The following is a 21,248-nucleotide window of genomic DNA, read 5'->3' as shown; positions in this document are numbered from 1 at the left end:
TTCTGGGACATGCTTGGGATGTGGGAGTGTGCAGTCCGTTTTACAGAGAATACTGGCCAAGCCTTTGAGTGCTTGTGTGCTGCTACCAGTCCTGGCCAGCAAGAACAATGATCAGGGACACTCAGTTTCCGTAGTCCAGAGAGACCTAGGCCACTTCCAGCTCTAGGTAGAATAAAAAATTAAAAATGATGGAACACAAAACAAAATAGCGCCACACACCTAAGAAGTGAGACGTAATTAAATATGATGAAATATCTGTGTACAAAAAAGAGCCATGTCTTTTACCAAATCATATCTCTCATTTCAGCTCTTAAGCTGCAGGTAGAAACAAGTTGAGAGAAGAATCAAATACAAAATAATTAAGAAGTGACTAAATCTGAGGCCCACTTAATTATACATACTTTAATTTTGAACAGATCCATGATTTTCTGTGAGTCCTGTAAACTTTTTAGTTTTTAGGCTTCTAGAAGGTTGGGATTTCTGCCACATTTCACTAGATCTTATTTTATTTTATTGCTGCCATAAATACAGTTCTGCCCCTTACAGCTTTCCCACAGTGATTTGCAGCCGGGAATGACTTTGACAGAAGACCACAGGTATTTAGGAACAAATTTCCCTGTACAACACAGTAAAATTGTTATCTATGCAGACTGTGCTCTCTGTGTCTATAATCCATACTGTAAAAAGAAAAATACATTACACATTTGTAAAAGTCAACAGTTTCATAACGAAACCTTGGATGTAGCACATCACATGGAGGGGATGGGGAAGGCAACTTACATTTAATCAAATGTGCTTTACATTTAAGATGGAGAAGATTAAAATACATTCACTGGTCTCTAGGAAAGACGCACATATTTCCTGCAGAGTTTGTGTCAGTGCTGCCTTGGAATCGGCTCCTTGATTATAAAGCTATCAATGCTGCCTGCTGTTAATGTTCCTGAGAGATGGGTTAGGCTGCGAACAGCTTTGCTTGCATGGAACAATTTTGTCTTCTTAGAATTGGCTCAGGCTGCAAGAATGCTCCACCAAATGGTTGCAGTCTGAGTGACAAACAGCATATTACAGAGCAAGATCCACCCGGTAACATAGACAGGTGACCACCACACATCCTAGAACGTCAGTGCAGGAGAAACAAAAGACTGCCTGCAGCTCACTCTCTGAGCATATGAATGCTTGCAAAATCCCACTATGAACTTTGGATTCCCTTCCCCCTTATAGACCAACACAGGATTATTAGTTGTTGTTTTATGAGAATTACAAATTGAGCCCTTCAAAAACAGGATAATGAAACTGGAGAGAAATGAATTCCTGTCGCCTGCATCTGGTTGAGGGTTACATTTCCTCCAACCACTAGCTGATGCTATGCAATTTAACTTCTATTGACTTTTTTCTTTTACCTGGTATACCACCTAAAATATAATCTCCAGCTTTGCTATTAAGAAAACCAGTTGAGGCTAGTCCAGGAGGGCAAGTAGGGTACTGCTCCACCAGAGCTCGCCTAATCTTGTGGCTGGGGAAGAACCCTGGTAGAAACCTCTGACTTCCACTTGGCTGGTATGTTGCCTATGGAGAAAGTTAAGAGTCCTGTATGTCTCTGGCCCCATCCAGAAAAGCAGAGGAGCCAATTCCTAGGGGCTCAAGTCCCTTCACTCCCAATAAAATATTCGGGGGGCAAAGCCTCCCAAATTGATAGGCATTGCCATTCAAATGGGGTGTGTATGTGGGCCACATCTTGTGACTGATTATCTGGGCCCCTCCTAAAGGCTTTCTGGGAAATGATAAATAACGAGTTAAAGAAAATGTTTAAAAACACTTTTGTTAAAAAACCAGAAGCCTTTTTACTGGGTATAGTAGGCGAAGAGATGCCAAGAAAAGATAAAAGATTTTGCATGTATGCAACAACAGCGGCAAGAACCCTTTTAGCCCAAAAATGGAAACAGCAAGAAGTACCAACAAAAGAAGAGTGGCAGATGAAACTGATGGACTTTGAGGAACTGGCGAAGCTGACGGGAAAAATCTGAAAACAGCATGATCAAGTTTTCCAAAAAGACTGGAGTAAATTTATACAACATTTGAAAGATCATTGTAAACCATCAACAACACTAGTAGGGGTATCTGAAGACTTGTAATGAGAATTTTTTTACCTTTCTACATTTATTTAAATGTCGAGGTATTTTGTGATGAGTCTTATTAGAATAGGAAAATATATAAAATGCTGTGATATAAAGGTTAATTTTGAAAGTCAAGAGGTGGGAGGGAAGGAAGTCGATAGGCTCTAAAGAGCCAAAGAGGTAAAGCGGATAATAAGGATGTGATTATATATATTTAAATGGAAAATTAATAATATTTTTTTTTTAAAAAAAGAAGATTATATGGGCCCCTCCCATATTTTATTCAAGTTGCACCATAGTCATCCAGCCCCTGAAAGGTTCATGAGGGAATGCCACCCTCAGAATAAAAAACACTTCTTGTTCCTTATCACAGGTGTGCCTCCAAATATATAATGTGTGAAGAGGCCCTTAAAACAGCAGCCTGTGACAGTGCAGTGACACGCAGCCTGAGACTCTTTCAAGGTTTTCCTTTTGGCTTACTCCCAGGGAAATGTGCACAGGACTGCAGCTTTAGAGAAGTCAATGCCGAGCATATATTCCTCTAGTGTTAAAAAGACAATTCCCAGATTAGTTTATAAAGTGGGCTGCACATTAATACTAATCTCAGGGCACATCATGCTGCTTCAACTAATAGGGCTCTTGGGGACTAAAGGACTATTTATGGGTGTTTTCTTTCAAAAAAGAAACATTTAAAGGACCTTCTAAAAATAAGCATGCTTTTAGCTAATACCCCCTTCCCCAGCGCACCAGGGAGCGCTAATGATGGCATATGCTGCTCGCTATAATTGCATAGCATTAAGACACAAGATCTGCTGCGTGGCAGTTAGTTGGGAATCCAAAATGCACCCCATTATTGATAATCACCATCTTAACTCTGGTGCCTTTGTGCCTCACAATGGTAAAAGAATAGCAAGCAATCCAGCAGATTTGCAGACCGCCAGAGTTCTATTGTGGCTAAGCCAGAACGTTATCTTTCTGACAAGTTCTTGCCAAAACTGGAGGGGGCAAAGCCAGGAACGGAGCGTAGTGCAGATGCAGGCATGAGGAATGCAAATGCACGTGGGCTGTGCTGCCACATGGAACTTGGCCCTTAATAAGAGGGTGATGGAGGTGGCTGCCACAACATTGCAAGGTACACTTAGCAAATGCATGGGAGTATACTGCGTGTTTGCAGCCGTTTGTGGTCCCATTTGATTTGTGCAGTCCAAATGATGTTAGCCTTCAAACAACACCAGTCTCAAGGCTTCCCCCCTGTAAATTCAGGGAAATGCAGCTCCAAACAGCTGCACTTGGGGCTGTAGACGATTTGTTTCAGTGTTTGGGGGTGGGCGATGGATCAACTGTCATTTTCTGTTACTTTCCATGCCCACTACTTCCGCAATGCTTTAATTTCTTTCCTGGCCCTCCACATAACTATAAACAATGTACAGTGGACACTCGGGTTGCGAACGTGATCTATGCGAGATGCACGTTTGCAACCTGCGCATGTGCGTCTGCACATGCGCGGGTTGCGATTTGGCACTTCTGCGCATGCGCAAAGCGCGATTTAGTGCTTCTGCGCATGCTCAACTGCCAAAACCCAGAAGTAACCTGTTCCGGTACTTCTGGGTTTTGGCAGTCCGCAACCTGAAAAAAACGCGACCTGAAGCGGACACAACATGAGATATGACTGTATACACACCAGAAACTGCATAGCAATCCAAAAAGTATACAGTGGTACCTCAGGTTACATATGCTTCAGGTTACAGACTCCGCTAACCCAGAAATAGTACCTTGGGTTAAGAACTTTGCTTCAGGATGAGAACAGAAATCGTGCTCTGGCGGCAGGGCGGCAGCGGGAGGCCCCATTAGCTAAAGTGGTGCTTTAGGTTAAGAACAGTTTCAGGTTAAGAACGGACCTCCAGAACAAATTAAGTACTTAACCCGAGGTACCACTGTATGATTCTTATTTCTTTCCCAACCATGCTAGTAACTATTTCTGGTGTATTCCTAAACTAAAAGATAAAAGGTAAAGGTAAAGGACCCCTGGATGGTTAAGACCAGTCAAAGGTGACTATGGGGTTGCGGCGCGCTGTTTTCTAAACAGGGGCGTCTTACTCATAGAGGCTAGTGGTGCGGGGCACCAGGGCGCCAAGTTCTGGAAGGTGCCAGGGAAGAGGTGGAGGCTGGACGTGGCAGCTCTCGGCATCAATTCACCGCCCTTGCCCGCCTCCGCCATGCCGTGCCAAAGGTGTGCCATGCCCGGAGCCTCCGTCTGCCATGGCCACTGTGGCACGAAGTGGCCAGCTGAGCCGGGAGGTGCCGCGTCCAGCCTCTACCTCTTCCCCGCCAGAGGAGCCACCCTCCAGCCGCTGCCCTCCTCCTCCAGCCCCACCGGCAGTGCCATCCTCCCTAGAAAACTCTGGGAAACGGGGTGGGGTGGGGCCACCGGAGGGAGCTTTCCATCACGGTGCCAGATATGCTTAAGACTGCCCTCGGTCTAAACCACTGAGCCTCTTGAGCTCGCTGATTGGAAGGTCGGCGGCTTGAATCCCCGTGACATGGTGAGCGCCCGTTGCTCTGTCCCAGCTCCTGCCAGCCTAGCAGTTCAAATTCCTAAATTAATTACACACACACACACACACACACACACACACACAGGAACCGGGGGGAAAATAAAGAACTACACTGGGATCTGCTACTGTTGCTGTGAATCCTGCTGTGTGAGACAGTTGCCCCACCTTGTCTCATGGATGAATCCACCTGTGTGGATGTCTGTGATGCAATTAATATTGCCTTTCCCATGAAAGTAGCTAACGCAGCAGAAGACAGAATCAGGATTCAAGATGACCTTAAACGATTGGAGAACTAACAAAATGAATTTCAATAGGGATAGATGTCAGGTTCTACACTTAGGCAAAAATGCACAAATATAAGGTCGGGGCACCTGGCTTGCCAGTAGTACTAAACTTATCATGATCCTTTGGCTGAGATGTTTTCAGCATTGGCTTTGGGCTCAGAGCTCCCTCAGAGCACAGCAAACAGGAGATTATCAAAGAGGAGATCATCACTCAGAGGATTATGCCGGCCCCCTCTGGAATGGTGGCTTGAGAGGGAGGGAAGTTAAGGAGATGAAGGAGGTTTTAAAGGGAATTTCTGTCACAGGGAAATGTATATCTCTGATCTGAATAAGCCACTTAATACAGATGGTGTGGTTGGGAAGTTCAGAGGCAGATTTAATCGTAAATCTCTCTGGATTAACCCTAATGGTCTGATGTATGTAGTGAGCATACAAAGAGGAGGAGGGAGAAAACACTCTTTTTTTCTGTTAAGATTCCTGCATTTCAGGGGGTTGGAATAGATGATCCTTGGGATACCTTCCAACTCTACAATTCTATGAATCTACCACCTCTCTTTGAAATAAAAGAGAGCACACAAACATTTCTTAATGGCTGCCTTGCAGGGGCCACAACTGAGTTACCCACAAAATTCCATTCCAAGTCTCCCCCACCCTAGTCATCCAGTATTGGCCTCAATCCATCCAGATATAATGCTGCTCAAAGCAGCAACTAGCTTCTCATTCAAGGAGTCCTATTCTGAACTGCACTAGCAACACTCTATTTTACCATAGCCCCACTCTGCTCACCTGGGCAAAGGTTAGGCTGACACCACCAGTGCCTGCGGTTACCCACAACTCCTGGCATCAAAAGTTCTGGCACCTGAAAATTGCCTAGGACTTGAACTCTTTGAACCACTCCAGAGGCAGAATACTTAAAAATAAATAAATATAATTTTTAACAATGGGTTCAACCGAAAATAAACTCCATCCAAGTTGCTTTTTTCTGCTTGGATGGCAAACTTGTCAAAGTCGTCCTTTTACATCTAATTGAGGTATAGTGTTAATAATGTTGCACGTCTCCCTAGACTCCAACCAGGTCAAGATAGCATGATGCCCAGGGTTGAGTTTCCTTGAAATGAGGTACAGCAGAGACTGTGGTGTCTTTATGATATATGGTTTATTTACACATATATACAACCTGACCCTATGATGGAGGTGCTCACAGCATCAACACCCCAAGAGGTCTTGCTTCTCCTGTAGTCATAGCCTTGGATTCCAGCAGAAATCAAGCATGACTCTCGCCCTCTGGCTTCTGCCTGCTTCTTGCCCAGTTCTTTCATACATTGTTCCGGCTGTTGTCCTTCTCTCTATCAGCCAGGTGAGGGAGGGGCCCCACCTCTTTGCTCTCTGCCACAGAGCCATTTGCTTTCTTATACTAGCAACCATGCTTAGTTAGGCCCATTAACACATCAAGAAGCTAACTGGCTAACAATGGGATCCTCCATTACATTTTAAGCCTTACTGGATCCAGGACCCCAGGAATCATAAGGGACCTGAGAATCATGCAGGCCACACCCCCACCCTGCAACTCACTACAATATGTACTAGCTAAGGTGTTTAGAAACCATATGAAGAGAAGTGGGTGTAGTTTCTTAAATGCCAGAGCGAAACACAGGTAAACAAACTTGGACTCAATGAAACGGGAATCGCAAAGAAAAGAGATTTAGCATTATTAAGAACTTACATTCCAACAGGAGCAGCTCAAAAAGCATCCTAGTATATATTTATCATTTGATAATAATAAACAAATGGATATAATGGGTGTGTCACAGCCTAGAAGAGGAGGAAGAGGTCTGAGCTCTTGGGGCCAGGGCTAGCTAAGTCAGCTTCATTAGCCATGGCTAATGGGTTAACCATTCATGCATCAGTCTTCCTTGCTTGGCTTCTTCCTGCTGGGAAACAAACCACGGTCCCTGGCTGTGTTACATCTGAACCAGAGGTTGCTATTTGCTTCACTGAAACAATCCACAACCTCGGTTCAGATATAATGCAAAACCTTCTTCCTGGGGAGAAGCAAAGTAGGTTCATTCACAGTAAACCAGTGGTGTCCAAACATTTTTCAAAGAGGGCCAGATTTGATGAAGTGAAGGGCCGTGAGGGCCGACCAAAGGGCCAACCAGATGTTGACCTATTTTGGGGTTGACGTTGTTGAGGTTTTTTTAGGATTTTACCCCAGGAAACAAACTGGCACAGGGGCTGGATTAAACCAACCGGCGGGCCGGATTAGGCCCCCAAAATAGACTTTGGACATGCCTGCAGTAAACCATTAACTACAGTTTACTGTGATGTGTGAACTAGGCCAACTCAAGATAATCCAACTCTGTACTCTTCCCCGATTATTTATCTGAACTACCATCTAAGCATCTCTCCACAACTTTGACAGCCTGGCTGAAGAAGAGGAAGCAAGTCCCAGAACTTCTCCTCAGCAAACATGAACAGAAGCTGATGCTGATAGTGGAATCAGAGGCCAGGATTGCTGCATCAATTCTGCTCTTTCTTAACTGCAACCAGACACTGTTTATTGACATCGTATACAGTGGACTGTTTGGGCTTAGTAAGGTTTTGGGCCATGTTGCTTCTGTTCTGTTCACTATGACCACCACCAATCTTGCCACTAGCAAGCAAACTTAAAAGATGAAATTCCTCCTGTAATGTGCAATTGAATTTCTTTCTTTTTTAATGATTTTTTATTTTGCCAAAGTAATAAGAATAAATAAATAAGAATAAAAATGTGCACCCCACCCCAGAGACCATTCCATTGTAACTATCCAACCTCCCAAAATTTCAACACTTCTTGCGATGGTTTGACCCCTTTCCATTTTTACAGTACAAATTCTACAAACACCCTCCATATCTCCTCGAAATAAATTATCCTGCATATTCCCCATCTTACCTTAATGGCACATGTTAATTTATCAGTAATAGGTATATCCCACACCTCTTTATACCATTCTTCCATTTTATATACTGCTTGCCCCTTCCACTTCCTAGCTATAACAACTTGTGCAGCTGCCAATAACTTTGTGAGCAAGTCCTTCATAGCCTGTGAACCTTCCACCCCATCATAAATTGATAATAATGCAACTTCTGAACTTTCGGTCAGCTTTAACCCAGTGATTTCTGTTATCTCCTTAAACATCCTTTGGCAAAAAAATTATACATTTTTACACCCCCACCAGATGTGAACATAAGTCTGCAATTGAATTTCTAACCCACCTTTGTTGGCCATTTGTAGATCCAGAGATTCCTTGTAAATTATATGCTGATTACATGGTAGCAAAGTTTTTACATATGAACGAGACACAGGTGTGGTGGGGAAACAATTTCCACAACTCTTTTTCTGGATGCCTGCCCTCACATTATTACAGAGGTCACTCCCAACCCTCTCTTCCCAGGAGCTCCACATGCAACACAGCAAATAACCACCCCTTATATACTCTGTGTGCTAGCATCTCAGATCTGCAGGATGTCCACCGGCACACTTGCTCTCTCAATAACACAGCACCCCTGCTTCACTATCTCCCTTTGCCTTACCTGTCTGGGTCAGCATGGGTGATAGAAATTCGTGGAGGGATTCGTAGTGGGAGAGTAGTTGGCCGCTGGACATTGTCGGGCTCTGGTGAGCGCGCTCTGTCTATGGGCTTCCAGGGTGGGACTTGCAGGCTGGAGGAGAGGCGTCTACGTCCCCGACGCAGGTCGGCACCCAGCATGTTGGAGGAAGTGTAGGAGCGGCTGCACCAGCTGGGGTCCAATGTGTCCTTGGGCTTCTGCAGAGGAGAAGAGGGAGAGGGGTGGGAATTGGGTTACTCCATTCAACAGGGTATCAGAAACTTAAAGAGCTACATAGTGCAGCCTCAGCTTGCCAGGTATGGATACAAGCAGGCAAGATAAAGCTGAATTTAGGAATAGAAAGATCTGTCAGTTTTGGTTCTCTGACTTTCCCCTAATATAATGCATTTTTGTATGCTGTTGTAATGTTTTGTAAAACATTGGCTGGTTGCTTAACTTTACTGCAAAGTTTGAGTAAGTGTGAATATGGGTGAATTTTAAGGATGCCTTTGTTTCAAATGAGAATTTGGTAGTTCCCCTTTAAAGGTAAAAGTAAAGGGACCCCTGACAATTAAGTCCAGTCGCGAACGACTCTGGGGTTGCGGCACTCATCTCGCTTTACAGGCCGAGGGAGCCAGCGTTTGTCTGCTTCCGTAGACAGTTTTTCCAGGTCATGTGGCCAGCATGACTAAGCTGCTTCTGGTGAAACCATTTACCTTCCTGCCAGAGTGGTATCTATGTATCTACAGTGGTGCCTTGCAAGACGAAAAGAATCCATTCTGTGATTCTCTTCGTCTAGCGGTTTTTTCGTCTTGAGAAGCAAGCCCATTGACGGATTAGCAGATTAGCGCTATTAGTGGCTTTTAGCGGCTTTTAGAGGCTTATCTGCTGATCGGATCAGCTGATAAGCGGCTTAGCAGCTTAGAAAAAGGGGGGAAAGGGGAAAAAACCCGCAGGAACTCGCAAGGCATTGTCGTCTTGCGAAGCAAGCCCATAGGAAATTCATTTTGCGAAGCACCTCCAAAACGGAAAACTCTTTCGTCTAGCGAGTTTTCCGTCTTGCGAGGTATTCGTCTTGCGGGGCACCACTGTACTTGCACTGGCGTGCTTTCGAACTGCTAGGTTGGCAGGAGCTGGGACTGAACGAGAGCTCGCCCCGTTGCGGGGATTCGAACTGCCAACCTTTCGATCAGCAAGCCCAAGCGGCACAGTGGTTTAACCCACAGCGCCACCCACGTCCCAGTTCCCCTTTAATCTGTATCAAATTTCTCCCCTCTACCAAGCTGAGATATGAATTGGGTTTGGAAATGTGATTCCTAAGCCCACCTCTGTTCATTCCTCATTTGGCAAGCAGCAGTGCGGCCTGACAATGATGGGGCAACAGGGTGCCGTTAAATGCTGCAAAATGCCAGTGACAACATCCATTGTGTTATTTGCTTGTTTCACTTTTGCCTTTCGTCCCAGGAACTCAAGGCAATGTACATCGTTCATGCAGGCACTTCAAATGAACCTCTTGAATTAGCTGGATGTCTTAGATAGGTGAATTCCAAAGTATATATTAAGGCAATATCTCTATCAGGCCAGATATAACAAAATGGTGTGCTAGCTTTTTTATTTATTTCTCCAGCACTTTTTCATCAAGCTAGATGGTAAACAAAGCAATGACAGGTGGGGAAAGAGAAAAGTTGGCCATTGTTGAAGCCATGAAGTCTATATGAAGTTAGAAGTCTTCAGCAGGGGCGAAACTAGGCTTTATTTCACCGAGGACAAAGACCCAGTTTGGCACACACACACCCCATGTGCATTTGCATACACACATGCACACGTAGGTTGGGAGTCTCAATGGCGCCGCTCTGGAAGCTTCACCCAGGACAAAAATGTGGGTTGTAATCCACTGGGATCAAATACAACGTTCCTTGTTTTCCTAGAGTGGACATGCAAGGGGATGTTGGTCCAGCCAGTCGAAACTTCCTGTTACTTCCTGGGCTGGAGCATCCTTCCTTGCATGTGAGCAGAGGTGAGCGTGACCTTACCTGTCCAGGTAACAAAAAGGAAAAGTCACACAGCACTCTCTTCTTTGACTTCCTTCTTCATTGGACCAGCTTTTTAGCTAGGGACTGCTATGCTAGCTTTCAGCTAGCATAAGCACTGGAACTATTCCCCCATATGGGGTAGATCCACATTGTAATGAATATAGGGGCTGCTCGTGTCTGGACAGCCCTTCACTTCGTGGCTGCCTCAGTCGCTAGCAGAATCCGTCAGTGGGCGTTTCTTAAACCTTTTCCAGCATAAAAGCTGTTTGACGCCAAGTCTCCTCCTACTCTCCCTGCGCGGAAGTCTTCTGCGCAGGGAGGGTGTGGGTAGCGGAGGACCCGTGCTCTCCCCGCTGGTGTCCGGCGAGGAGTCCTGGAGCCCTCTCGCCGATTCCCCCATCTGACCCCCTTTGTCCCTGGTGTTGCGCTGATTACCTTCCCCAGCTGATGAGCTGCCTCTCTCCCTGCTGGGTCCCTCTCCAGCATCACTTGGGAGCCTTCCCTCCGCCTCTGGCTCCGATGTCAGTTCCCTGACACACATGTACATATTTGTAACTAAGTATGCCTTCAGGAATCCAACTGTGAACTGATGTGAGTAAACTTCTTTCATTGACTTTAAATAAGATTGTCGTGTCTTTATTCTTTTAAGAGGGATTAAAAGGAATTTACCAGGAACTATACAATTCAATCTGAGACAGACTGAATTGTATAATAGTGAGAGGCTTACACAAGCCTGCAACCAGCTATCTGCTGTGCGTGAAAAGGGGAATGTAAACTCTGCTAAGTAAAGGAATTTGCTAGCGCAAGTTAGGAAGGATATTAATAAACAATATATGCTCTCCTGCCACCCTGAACATTCTAACACACACAAAACTGGCTAACTCCTCCCCCCACCCAACCGCTACAGCTCTGTCTTTAGATATATAGATTCATATGGGGCTGTTTAGATGCTATTCAGGCATCAGGTTACACCAAAGTCTGAGGGAACAAGAGCCATCTCTGGAACCAGAATACAGCTGAGAAACTGGCCCAAACAAGTGTTATGTCAGCATCTGCTGCCTCTAAGTCAGCGGTCACATCAGTGGCAGATTTATATGTATGCCCAGAATTAGGGACCTCTGTGGCTGAGGAGCATCCAAGTTATTGGTATATATTGTTAACTGAGAGGATACCTTTGAAATGCGACGACAAAGAATGAATTGCCATTGTTGAATTCTAGTGTTTTAGTTTGTTGCACTGTTTCCAGTCTTCATTTTTCTTACACCTCAACTAAAGTCAATGGAGGTAGACTCATTAGGGTGGGGGTCACCACTCCAGGCCCCATGAAGGCCTTCAGTGGCAACCTTGAACAGAGGTGTCAGACTCTGAACTATCTTATAACTAAATAAGCAAGCAAACAAGCAAGCAAGCAAGCAAATCTCTAGCCCTCCTAGAAAGTTATGAAGCATAATCTGCAGGTACCCCTCTAAGCAATTTCTCTTAAATGAGTCAGTCTGACTGCTCCCACTTGTCAGTGCTTTTAGCCAATAAGTAAAGTCATCTCATGCAGCCCTAGTTTTGACACAGGAACATTCATTTCGAGGAACAAATAGGGCCCCCCCAAAAGGGCTAATCTGAAGGCCCCACACGCCATAAATCCACCACTGGGTCACCAGCTCTTTTGGAGAGACAGCCACCACTACAACCTTATGCATACGATAGGAAGATGTTTATGTCCTGCTGGTCCTGATCTTGGAGATCACACAATATGGATGTTACACACAAGCACGTGTACACATCAATGTTGTTGCTGTCTAATAACAACAGGGAGCATTCCTCAATAGCAGGGGAAACTATGCAAGATGGTCACAGCACACTTATTCTCCTTTCACAGAATTTCCTTAGAAGGAACCTGCACACGTTTCCCTACAAGATTTCTTCTGGGAGGGTTAGATGCTTACTGTTTTATTAAAATGGTGGTTCGGACTCTGGGTAAGATAATAATAATAATAATAATAATAATAATAATAATAATAATAATGATTTATTTATACCCCGCCCATCTGGCTGAGTTTCCCCAGCCACTCTGGGTGGCTGCCAATCGAGTGTTAAAAACAATACAGCATTAAATATTAAAAGCTTCCCTAAACAGGGCTGCCTTCAGATGTCTTTTAAAGATAAGATAGCTGCTTATTTCCTTCACATCTGAAGGGAGGGCATTCCACAGGGCGGGCACCACTACCGAGAAGGCCCTCTGTCTGGTTCCCTGTAACCTCACTTCTCGCAATGAAGGAACTGCCAGAACGCCCTCGGCGCTGGATCTCAGTGTCTGGGCTGAACATGAGAGTTATTTCTTTACCGTTAGTCAGAAAAGGGAATGGGGAGAGAAAGAGCTGACTCCTTGCCACAGCTTTGCTCAGCCCTTCCCTCACTTTTTTGCAAGATTTCAATCATAGAATAACACCAGCAGGCCCAATGGGCCTCTCTTCTCTTGAGCTAGGAAATCACTCTTGTAAAAAAACAGAGAGGAGAAGAAATAGGCTTGTTCCCTGCTTTCCTTTCTCATTTTGCTCTTCCCCCTCCCTCCAGCTTAACGGAGAGCAGCTTGTTGATTCTCTATTTTTTTCCTCTAGCACAGCATGAGACAGAGTAGACTCTGAGATTTGGAAACAAGGTTCAGGAGATGTCTGCAAAGCTCCTTGCTTATAATTTAGTTTTATGGATGCATTGGCAATAGTCCTGATTGTTATAAAAATCAGGGATTTCCTTTGCACCTCAACCCTGCTCAAGGGACTTGTGTTCCCTTAATGTTCACTCAGTGGTCTTAGTAAAATCGGAGACGGAAACCAGGTTAAGTAAAAGCAGTGCTTTTTTCCCTGGAGGTGCTCAAGGGTCTGCAATACTGGCACCCTTTTTCCTAGAAGAAAAGTACTGAGTAAAAGCAGAATGGCTGGTAAGTCTGACCCTTTATTTGGTCTGCTGCAACACGGTTCACTTCCAGTGACAAGAGGAAGGGAGACTTCAAGCATCTTTTTAAAGTTCAGATTTTGCCCAACCCATTACCAAAAAAAAAACCCCACCCACAAAACATAACAGAAACATAACAAAAAAAGGAGGTACATTATTTGCAACCTGTCTATCGAGATATTTTGAATTACAAGTCTCTGGGTGTCTCTTGCATTTTGATACCTATTTGCATTTCCTCTTGAAATTTTAACTAGCGCAAGCCTTATTTCATTTCTTGCCGTCTTACTTAAACACGCCCCCCCCCATTCAGGCACAGATCACTACCCTTCCCTTTGTCGAGTCCCCAGCCAGCTGGTATTGCCCTTTTGACAGTTCCTTAAGAAAGTTCCTGGCTACCCATTGGCAGGTCAGGAACATGGTGGTGGGGCAAAGACAGGTGAAACACAGCTACCTAAGCCACCCTGGTTCACTCTGTGTACAATATTGGGACTTTTGGTTTGAGTTCTATTCATAAATAAACTATTTCATTCATGATTCTTGTGTTCCCATTCATAAAATATGGAGATACTTATTACTTCTGGAAGACACACATCTCTGAATATTAATGGATACTATCAGTTTAGGGCCATCTGCTATAGCACTCCTAGTGGCCAGTCTGCTTGATAGCTTCCCTTTTTGACAGCTAGGTAAACTACAGGGTGTGCTGATTTAAAGGACGGCATTTAAAGTGTAGGTTTGCGAACTTGTGTATGGGTTTGTTTTCTGTTTTTCGGTGTTTGTAGACATGTATTGAATGCAAATGCCTTTAGACCCAATGCACTTAGGGACATAAACTTATTTCATAGAGCTTCAATTTTCTTATATCAATATTTCTCTGCAGGTGGTTTTTGTGTGTGTGCGCGCTTGTCAATCAGATGAACCCTACTGGTAGTCTAAAACAAAATCAAAGCCATTTTAACCTTTCTCATTGCACTATCCTATGCATGTCTACCCAGAAGCAACTCCTATTGAGTTCAATTGGTCTTATGGTAAATATGTAAAAGATTACAGCCTCAGACAGAGTCCTTGGGGCACGTCTCTGTTCTTTGATAGGCACTGCCCCTAAAGGTAATAGAAGTAAAATGTACAGAAATGTGGTTTAATATATACTATTATGCTTGTACTCTGGAATATTGTATATCGCTGTGAGTGTCATTGCTGTGTGCTGTACTGTGAAGGGTGATTTAGAAAGCTTTGAATTAATAATTTGGAACTCCTATTGCTATGCAGGAGACATGATCATAGATCTTGATCACTGCATCTAGCTGGTCCCTGGTTGGTTTCGGTCTCTGATAAAAGAGTGCAACAAAAGAATCCATTCTGCCTGCTGTTGGAATGCATGCTTGATTTTTAAGTATATTTTAAGTACAACAAGTAGTACAAATACACCAGTAGTGTCTCATCTAAAGAACTAAAACCCTAAACCTTCCCAATAGTCAGGAAAATTTGGACTGTGTTAATAACAGGTACAGCATTTAACTGGCTTAGGGCAAGTTTGATGGACCAGGAGACAAGAATTCAATATAAGTCTTTTCAAAACTTTTCCCAAGTGCAAGTTGGTGGGTCTGGCTAGAGGAAGCCATTTTAAGTGGTTGTCAAGCCAAACATTAAGTGAGGCTACCATTTTAGTGCAGTGGGCCCACCGTCTAAATGCCTTCAAATAGTTTCGCTTATAGTCCCTGGGGCCAGGAACTGGATCCAGCCAGCGGGCTAGGCCCTAGCATCCCCTAACCCCAGCAGGCTCTTTGGACAGGTGAGTTTTCCTTTTCCTGTATAGTTTGAAGTCAAACCACGCTTACAAATGCAGTTTTGCAAACACTACAGATGACAGGCACTTGCAAATGCACAGTGCTTTGCTGACGCTGCAGATCAGCTGATATATGCTGCTTGCAAACCTCCCGCAGCTTTTGGCAGGGAGCACTGCCCCACACCCTGAATCCCTTGCACAAAATAATGAGGGTCTGGGGACAGAGCATGCTTCTTGTGAGAACCAATGGAGAGAGTTCTGGTCATGATGAAGTAGACAGGGAGGGTATCCACATGAGTGTGTCTGTGTGGAATTAGCCTCACCGTTAATTTTAATTTTGCTTCCAGATCAGTTGGGGAAAAAGGGCAAGGATAAGGCCATCACACCCTTTCCTCTTCCATAAATCCAACGTAGTATACTGTTCAATTTTCTAAAAAAAGAATTGCATTTGAGCTACATTAATTTTCATTTTTGTTGATCTCTTTTACATTTGATCTCTATTTTTGTACAGTGGTACCTCGAGTTAAGAACTTAATTCGTTCTGGAGGTCTGTTCTTAACCTGAAACTGTTCTTAACTTGAGGTACCACTTTAGCTAATGGGGCCTCCTGCTGCCGCTGGGCGATTTCTGTTCTCATCCTGGGGCAAAGTTCTTAACCTGAGGTACTATTTCTGGGTTAGCGGAGTCTGTAACCTGACGTGTACATTGCTTTTACATTCTTTTGTATGGTACTGGACCTCTACTTTGTATAGTATTCTGAAACAGTTGTATTGCATTTCATTACTACTGTGTTTTGATTTCTCCCCCCTGTACATCACTCTGAAATTCTTTTGAACATAAGGACTTTCATGAATGTCATACACCATGTCAGATATAGGTGGGCATGACTTGGTGCAAAGGTTCGCCACGGCTACTCTGGCCTACTGAACCAGGAAAAGGGCAGACGCTGAGGCAAAGGTCTGACAACCCTCTTCAAGGGTAGCTTGGTGCAGAAGAAAGATGCCCATTATTTTTGTACTGTGTATTGTATTGTGTTTTTACTATTTTTTGTCGGGAGCCGCCCAGAGTGGCTGGGGTAACCCACCCAGATGGGCAGCATATACATAATAAGTTATTATTATTATTATTAGGGAGAAAGGCACTGGCCAGCTCAGAAGTGGCGCACTGAGCATTGCTCAGTGTTTCTGCCAAGGGTTGACAGCTGTATGCAAGGCACCATTTCTGAGACTGCTGCCTCCCTGCCCACAATCCCCCCTGGACCTCCTCAGATGCTCATTGGAGCTTGGAAGGGTGCCTCCCCGGCTGAGTCATGTGCTCCAGGAACTTGTTTCCAAACAATAAACTGTGCTAAATAGTAAAGTGAAAATGTTAACTTCATTAAATGTCTAATTTATTACTGTACAATTTTAATTGGCCAATTAAAACTGATCAAAGCAAGACGGCTAATCCAACATAAAAGCTTTTTGTAATTGGCAAGCCTGCTGCTCTGGATTTTCGCCCAGTTCCTAATGGAACAGGAATACCACCGTAGAATAACATTCCCCATCCCCGTCCCAAGATAATGACAATTTTTGTTTTGAATATTCTGTCTCACTGTTCTCGCTGAAGACAGACAATCATACATGGTAAAAAGTTAATAGTGGGTCCCATATTGCAAGCTGCAATTAAAGGCCAATCCTGGGTCTGAAAAGTTTGTTTTCTGTTATTTACAGTCCTCATGAGACACTCTCATAACAAAGGTCTGTTGAAATCCTTACTTTGTTCATTTTACAGATGGGGAAACTGAGCCAGGCAAGCATGGCTTGCTCCAAGCCACCAAATACCTTATGGTGAAAAGGGGTCTCATGTATTCTCTGTCCTCCAGACTGAGAGCTGAAACAGTTCAGCCACACAAGATCTACCCACCCTGGAAGAATGGCATATGAAGGTGATGGACTATATGGAACTGGCAGAAATGACTGGCAGAATCCGAGACCAGGGAGAAGAGTCGGTGGAAGAAGATTGGAAAAAGTTCAAAGATTATTTACAGAAACACTGTAAAATTAATGAATGTTAGAATAATGTTGGATAGAAACTAAGTGGTCTTTTGCTGTAATGCTATAAGGGAATATGAGAAAATGGTTATTAATAGGTAAAAAAAATTAATGTTATAATATTTAAAAATTGAAGATTAAGATAAATGAAGAGGGGAGGGATTTGCTGAATTAACAATTGGAACTGGAATACAGAAAAGGAAGGCATGAGGAGGTCCGGGAAATAAGCAAATGAAAAATATGTGATAGAAAGATTGAACTGTTTTTTATCTATTTTTATTTTGTATTTTTCTTTTTTCTTTTTATTCTGTAATTTTTTTGAAAATCTTAATAAATATCTTATATATAAAAAAAGAAACAGTTCAGCCACCTTGCAGAGGGTCAAGTTCCACAATAAAATTGTTACTAGCTAACTGTGACAGGTGTCGCAGGAGTGGAGCACAGGCACTCTGAGAGGGTGAGATCACTGACAGCAGCAAGCTGAGAAACTTAAGTGTGTGCTTAAAAGAAGCCCTCAGTAGTCCTCCAATTGTCCAGGGTGTGCCTAAGGCAAAAGTCTATACCAGGCATAGGCAAACTCGGCCCTCCAGATGTTTTGGGACTACAACGCCCATCATCCCTAGCTAACAGGACCCGTGGTCAGGGATGATGGGAACTGTAGTCTCAAAACATCTGGAGGGCTGAGGTTGAGGAAGCCCGCATTATATGAACCACTTATATGAGAGTCAGTCTGGTGCAAAAGCGAAAGTGTCAGACTAGGACTGGAGAGATGCACGTTTAAATCCTCACTCAGCCATGAGGAGCCTAACTCTGGCAAGGTAACCTCTCAGGGCTGTTGTAATGATAAAATGGGTAGGAGGAGAACAATGCCCTGAGCTCCTCGGAGGACGGCTGGGGTATAATTACAACAAAGAAATCCATTAATGAAATCCATGTGAGGACTCCTTGCTATTTTTACTTACTAGTGTAACTATGTGCAGTTGAACCCCTCACCCTCAAACACATTTGTTTGGTGAGGTAAACAAAGCCCCTATGAAATTGCTTTGGGTGATCACATCTGTCTGATAGACCCCACATTTTGTTAACTCTCTGCACACCGGCTTCCATTTTTTCCAAGATGTCTCGCTGAAGGCATTTCTTACTCTCTGGGAGGGATAGCTAATGCCACAGAAGGCAATAGGACCTTAACAGATTGGACAACTGGGCCCAAGCTAACAAAATGAATTTCAATATGGACAAATGTCAGGTTGTCACTTAGGCAGGAAGAATTGGCTGCACAAATATAAGATGGGGGACACCTGGCTAGTGTCCAGTCTAGTGTCCAGCTCAAGGGAAGTAATAGTACCACTCTATTACTTTGGCCAGACCACACCTGAAATACTATCTCCAGCATATTGACAAGTTGGAATGTGCAAAGGAGGGTGACCAAGATGATCAATGGTCTGGAAACCAAGCCTTATGAGGAATGGTTGAAGGAGCTGGAAATGTTTAGCGGGGGAAAGGCTGGCTGAGAGGAGATATAATAACTATCTTCAAAGATAAATATAGGCAATGAATAAAGAACAATAAATGTAATAAATAAGAATAGCAGTTTTGGGGTTACAGTTGCAAGCCTATGTACACTTACATAGTAAAGGTAAAGGGGCCCCTGACCATTAGGTCCAGTCGTGGCCGACTCTGGGGTTGCGGCGCTCATCTCGCTTTATTGGCCGAGGGAGCCGGCGTACAGCTTCCTGGTCATGTGGCCAGCATGACTAAGCCACTTCTGGCGAACCAGAGCAGCGCACGGAAACACCGTTTACCTTCCCGCCAGAGCAGTACCTATTGATCTACTTGCACTTTGACTTGCTTTCGAACTGCTAGGTTGGCAGGAGCAGGGACCGAGCAACAGGAGCTCACTCCATCGCGGGGATTCAAACCACCAACCTTCTGATCAGCAAGTCCTAGGCTCTGTGGTTTAACCCACAGCGCCACCCACGTCCCTGTACACTTACTTACTTTGGTGTAAACATGTACAGGTTTTGCCTTCAAGGCTGCAATCCTAAACATATTTTCCAAGACATACATTTCACTAAACTCTGAAAAACAAACATCTAAGTAAAGATATCTAGGACTAGGTTGTTGGTTACGTTAATTTCACTCAATTGGTGAGACATTCCTCTAAGGTTTGTTTCCCCCTAAAACTGATCAGAAATCAAAAGAATGGACACAATCAGTAGAAATCTCATTTGCAGACCCATCAGCAAACATGATGCATATGCCATAATGTACAGTCATAGTCAATATTCCCATTGCAAACCAAGAAAAATAAATGCCCATAAAAATGTCATTTTAAAAACCCCAATAATTACACTTCACTGAACACACCTGCTGTGAATGTTTTGCTGTTCTATCAGTTCAGATTTATCCAGCTTAGAATCTCTGGAAAAATACTGAGGACTCCCTTTTGACAATACATTGCTGTTGTTGACCAATACTGAAACAAGATAAAACTTGTCTAAATTACCGGTAACTGAGGGTGTTTTGGGGAAGAGACTGGAGCAATACTTCTGATCAGCAAAGTGCAGTAGCACCCACTATAGAACCTGCACAGGTTCTTCTCTTCAAGAGAAGAAAAGGCTAAGGAGTAAACCTTACACAAATCTGGAGAGGAGTCCCTAAGACAGTTGGATGGTGCCTTGTTTGCCTCCTGGTGCTCTGCTTTCCTTTGGACCATGTCAGCCAGGCCAAGAGGGGGGTCTTGTCATCTGGGCAGCCCAGAACCTCCACAAACTTTCCCCAGCCTTGCGCCTCAGGGCGCTCACTTCAGTGCCACTAACACAGCCATTTGACTTCACCCCCAAATAATACATGAGAATCTTCCAGCCAGCTTTGCTCAAGGGAAACCTATCTCTGCAAAAGGCCCTCTGCTGACGGCAGCTGTTGCCTAGCATGGGAATAGCCTAGGTATTCATTCCTGTTTTCAGGGACCAAGAGAGCGGTCATATTTATTCTCCATCAGTTCAGAAGTTCAGAAGAACTGTGGTTCTCCTAACATCTTCCCTCACTCCCAATATATATGACAAGAATAACAACAAAAGTAATAGAAAACAGGATTAGACAACGGTAAGATAAAAGGCCATTTTTTTCTAGTAAATAAATTGAGAGGGTCCTAACAACATACCACCTTCCTTACTTGAAATCCAGCCTCTGTTGAGTCTCTTATTCTAACCTCTCAGTCCTGGCCTTTCAATCATTCCCCTCGAGAATGCCAATCAAGACTAATGAGGACATGGTAGACAGTGAATCCCTCAAGTCAGGCAGAAACAAACCCTCAGGCCTATCACTCACAGACCTGTTGCTATGCTTTCCCCTGGCATGACATCTTCACATATCTAGGTGGAGAAAGCAGGGTCCTGACAGGCAGCTGCATAATTTGCTGGGGCTTTTGCCGGGGCTGGCTCACCCATGAGGCAAGGTGAAGCGAGTGCCTCGGGCAGCAGCATCCGCAGGTGCAGCAGGCCACCAAGGAATGCATTGTCTGCTGCTGGCGACAACAACTGCAGGGCACTCCTTGGAGGCTGACTCTACCACCTCCTTGGCACCGTCCCTCAATACCTCTTCATGAATGGGAGGTGCTGCTGGTCTCCTCCCATCCCTAGGTTGGAAATGGCAGGGGCTGGCCATCGGGGGTCTCCTGGGCTCTGCCTGGTGTGATTCAGAGCAAGTCCCTTTCCCCCACAAAGGCCTTTGATTCCCACTTCAACCATCAGGTAAGGTTGACTTGATTCCCCTGCTTGTTCCCAATGTACATCTTCACTCCCCACTTGTTCCTGATATAGATCTTCACTCACCCCTTCGTCCCTGGCCAACACCCAAGCATCTCCAGCATGGATCTTGCCAATACAGAAGAAGCAGCAATTAAGGACC

The 21,248-nt window shown here is 44.3% G+C and overlaps 1 protein-coding gene across 1 annotated transcript in view; it reads right to left on the bottom strand.

The window, feature by feature from the left end:
- Positions 1 to 21,248, bottom strand: part of PDE4A (phosphodiesterase 4A) — a 384,429-nt gene that overhangs the window by 310,680 nt on the left and 52,501 nt on the right. Inside the window, exon 3 of the mRNA XM_083482984.1 lies at positions 8,527 to 8,759. Within this exon, the coding sequence (XP_083339110.1) occupies positions 8,527 to 8,759 (233 nt within the window). The remainder of the gene's footprint in view (positions 1 to 8,526; positions 8,760 to 21,248) is intronic.

Source organism: Podarcis liolepis (genome assembly GCF_965112155.1).
Source record: "Podarcis liolepis genome assembly, chromosome: 17".
In the NCBI taxonomy this organism is placed as follows: Eukaryota; Metazoa; Chordata; class Lepidosauria; order Squamata; family Lacertidae; genus Podarcis; species Podarcis liolepis.
The sequence above is the reverse complement of the archived record's forward strand: the minus strand, read 5'-3'. Positions and strand labels throughout refer to the sequence as shown.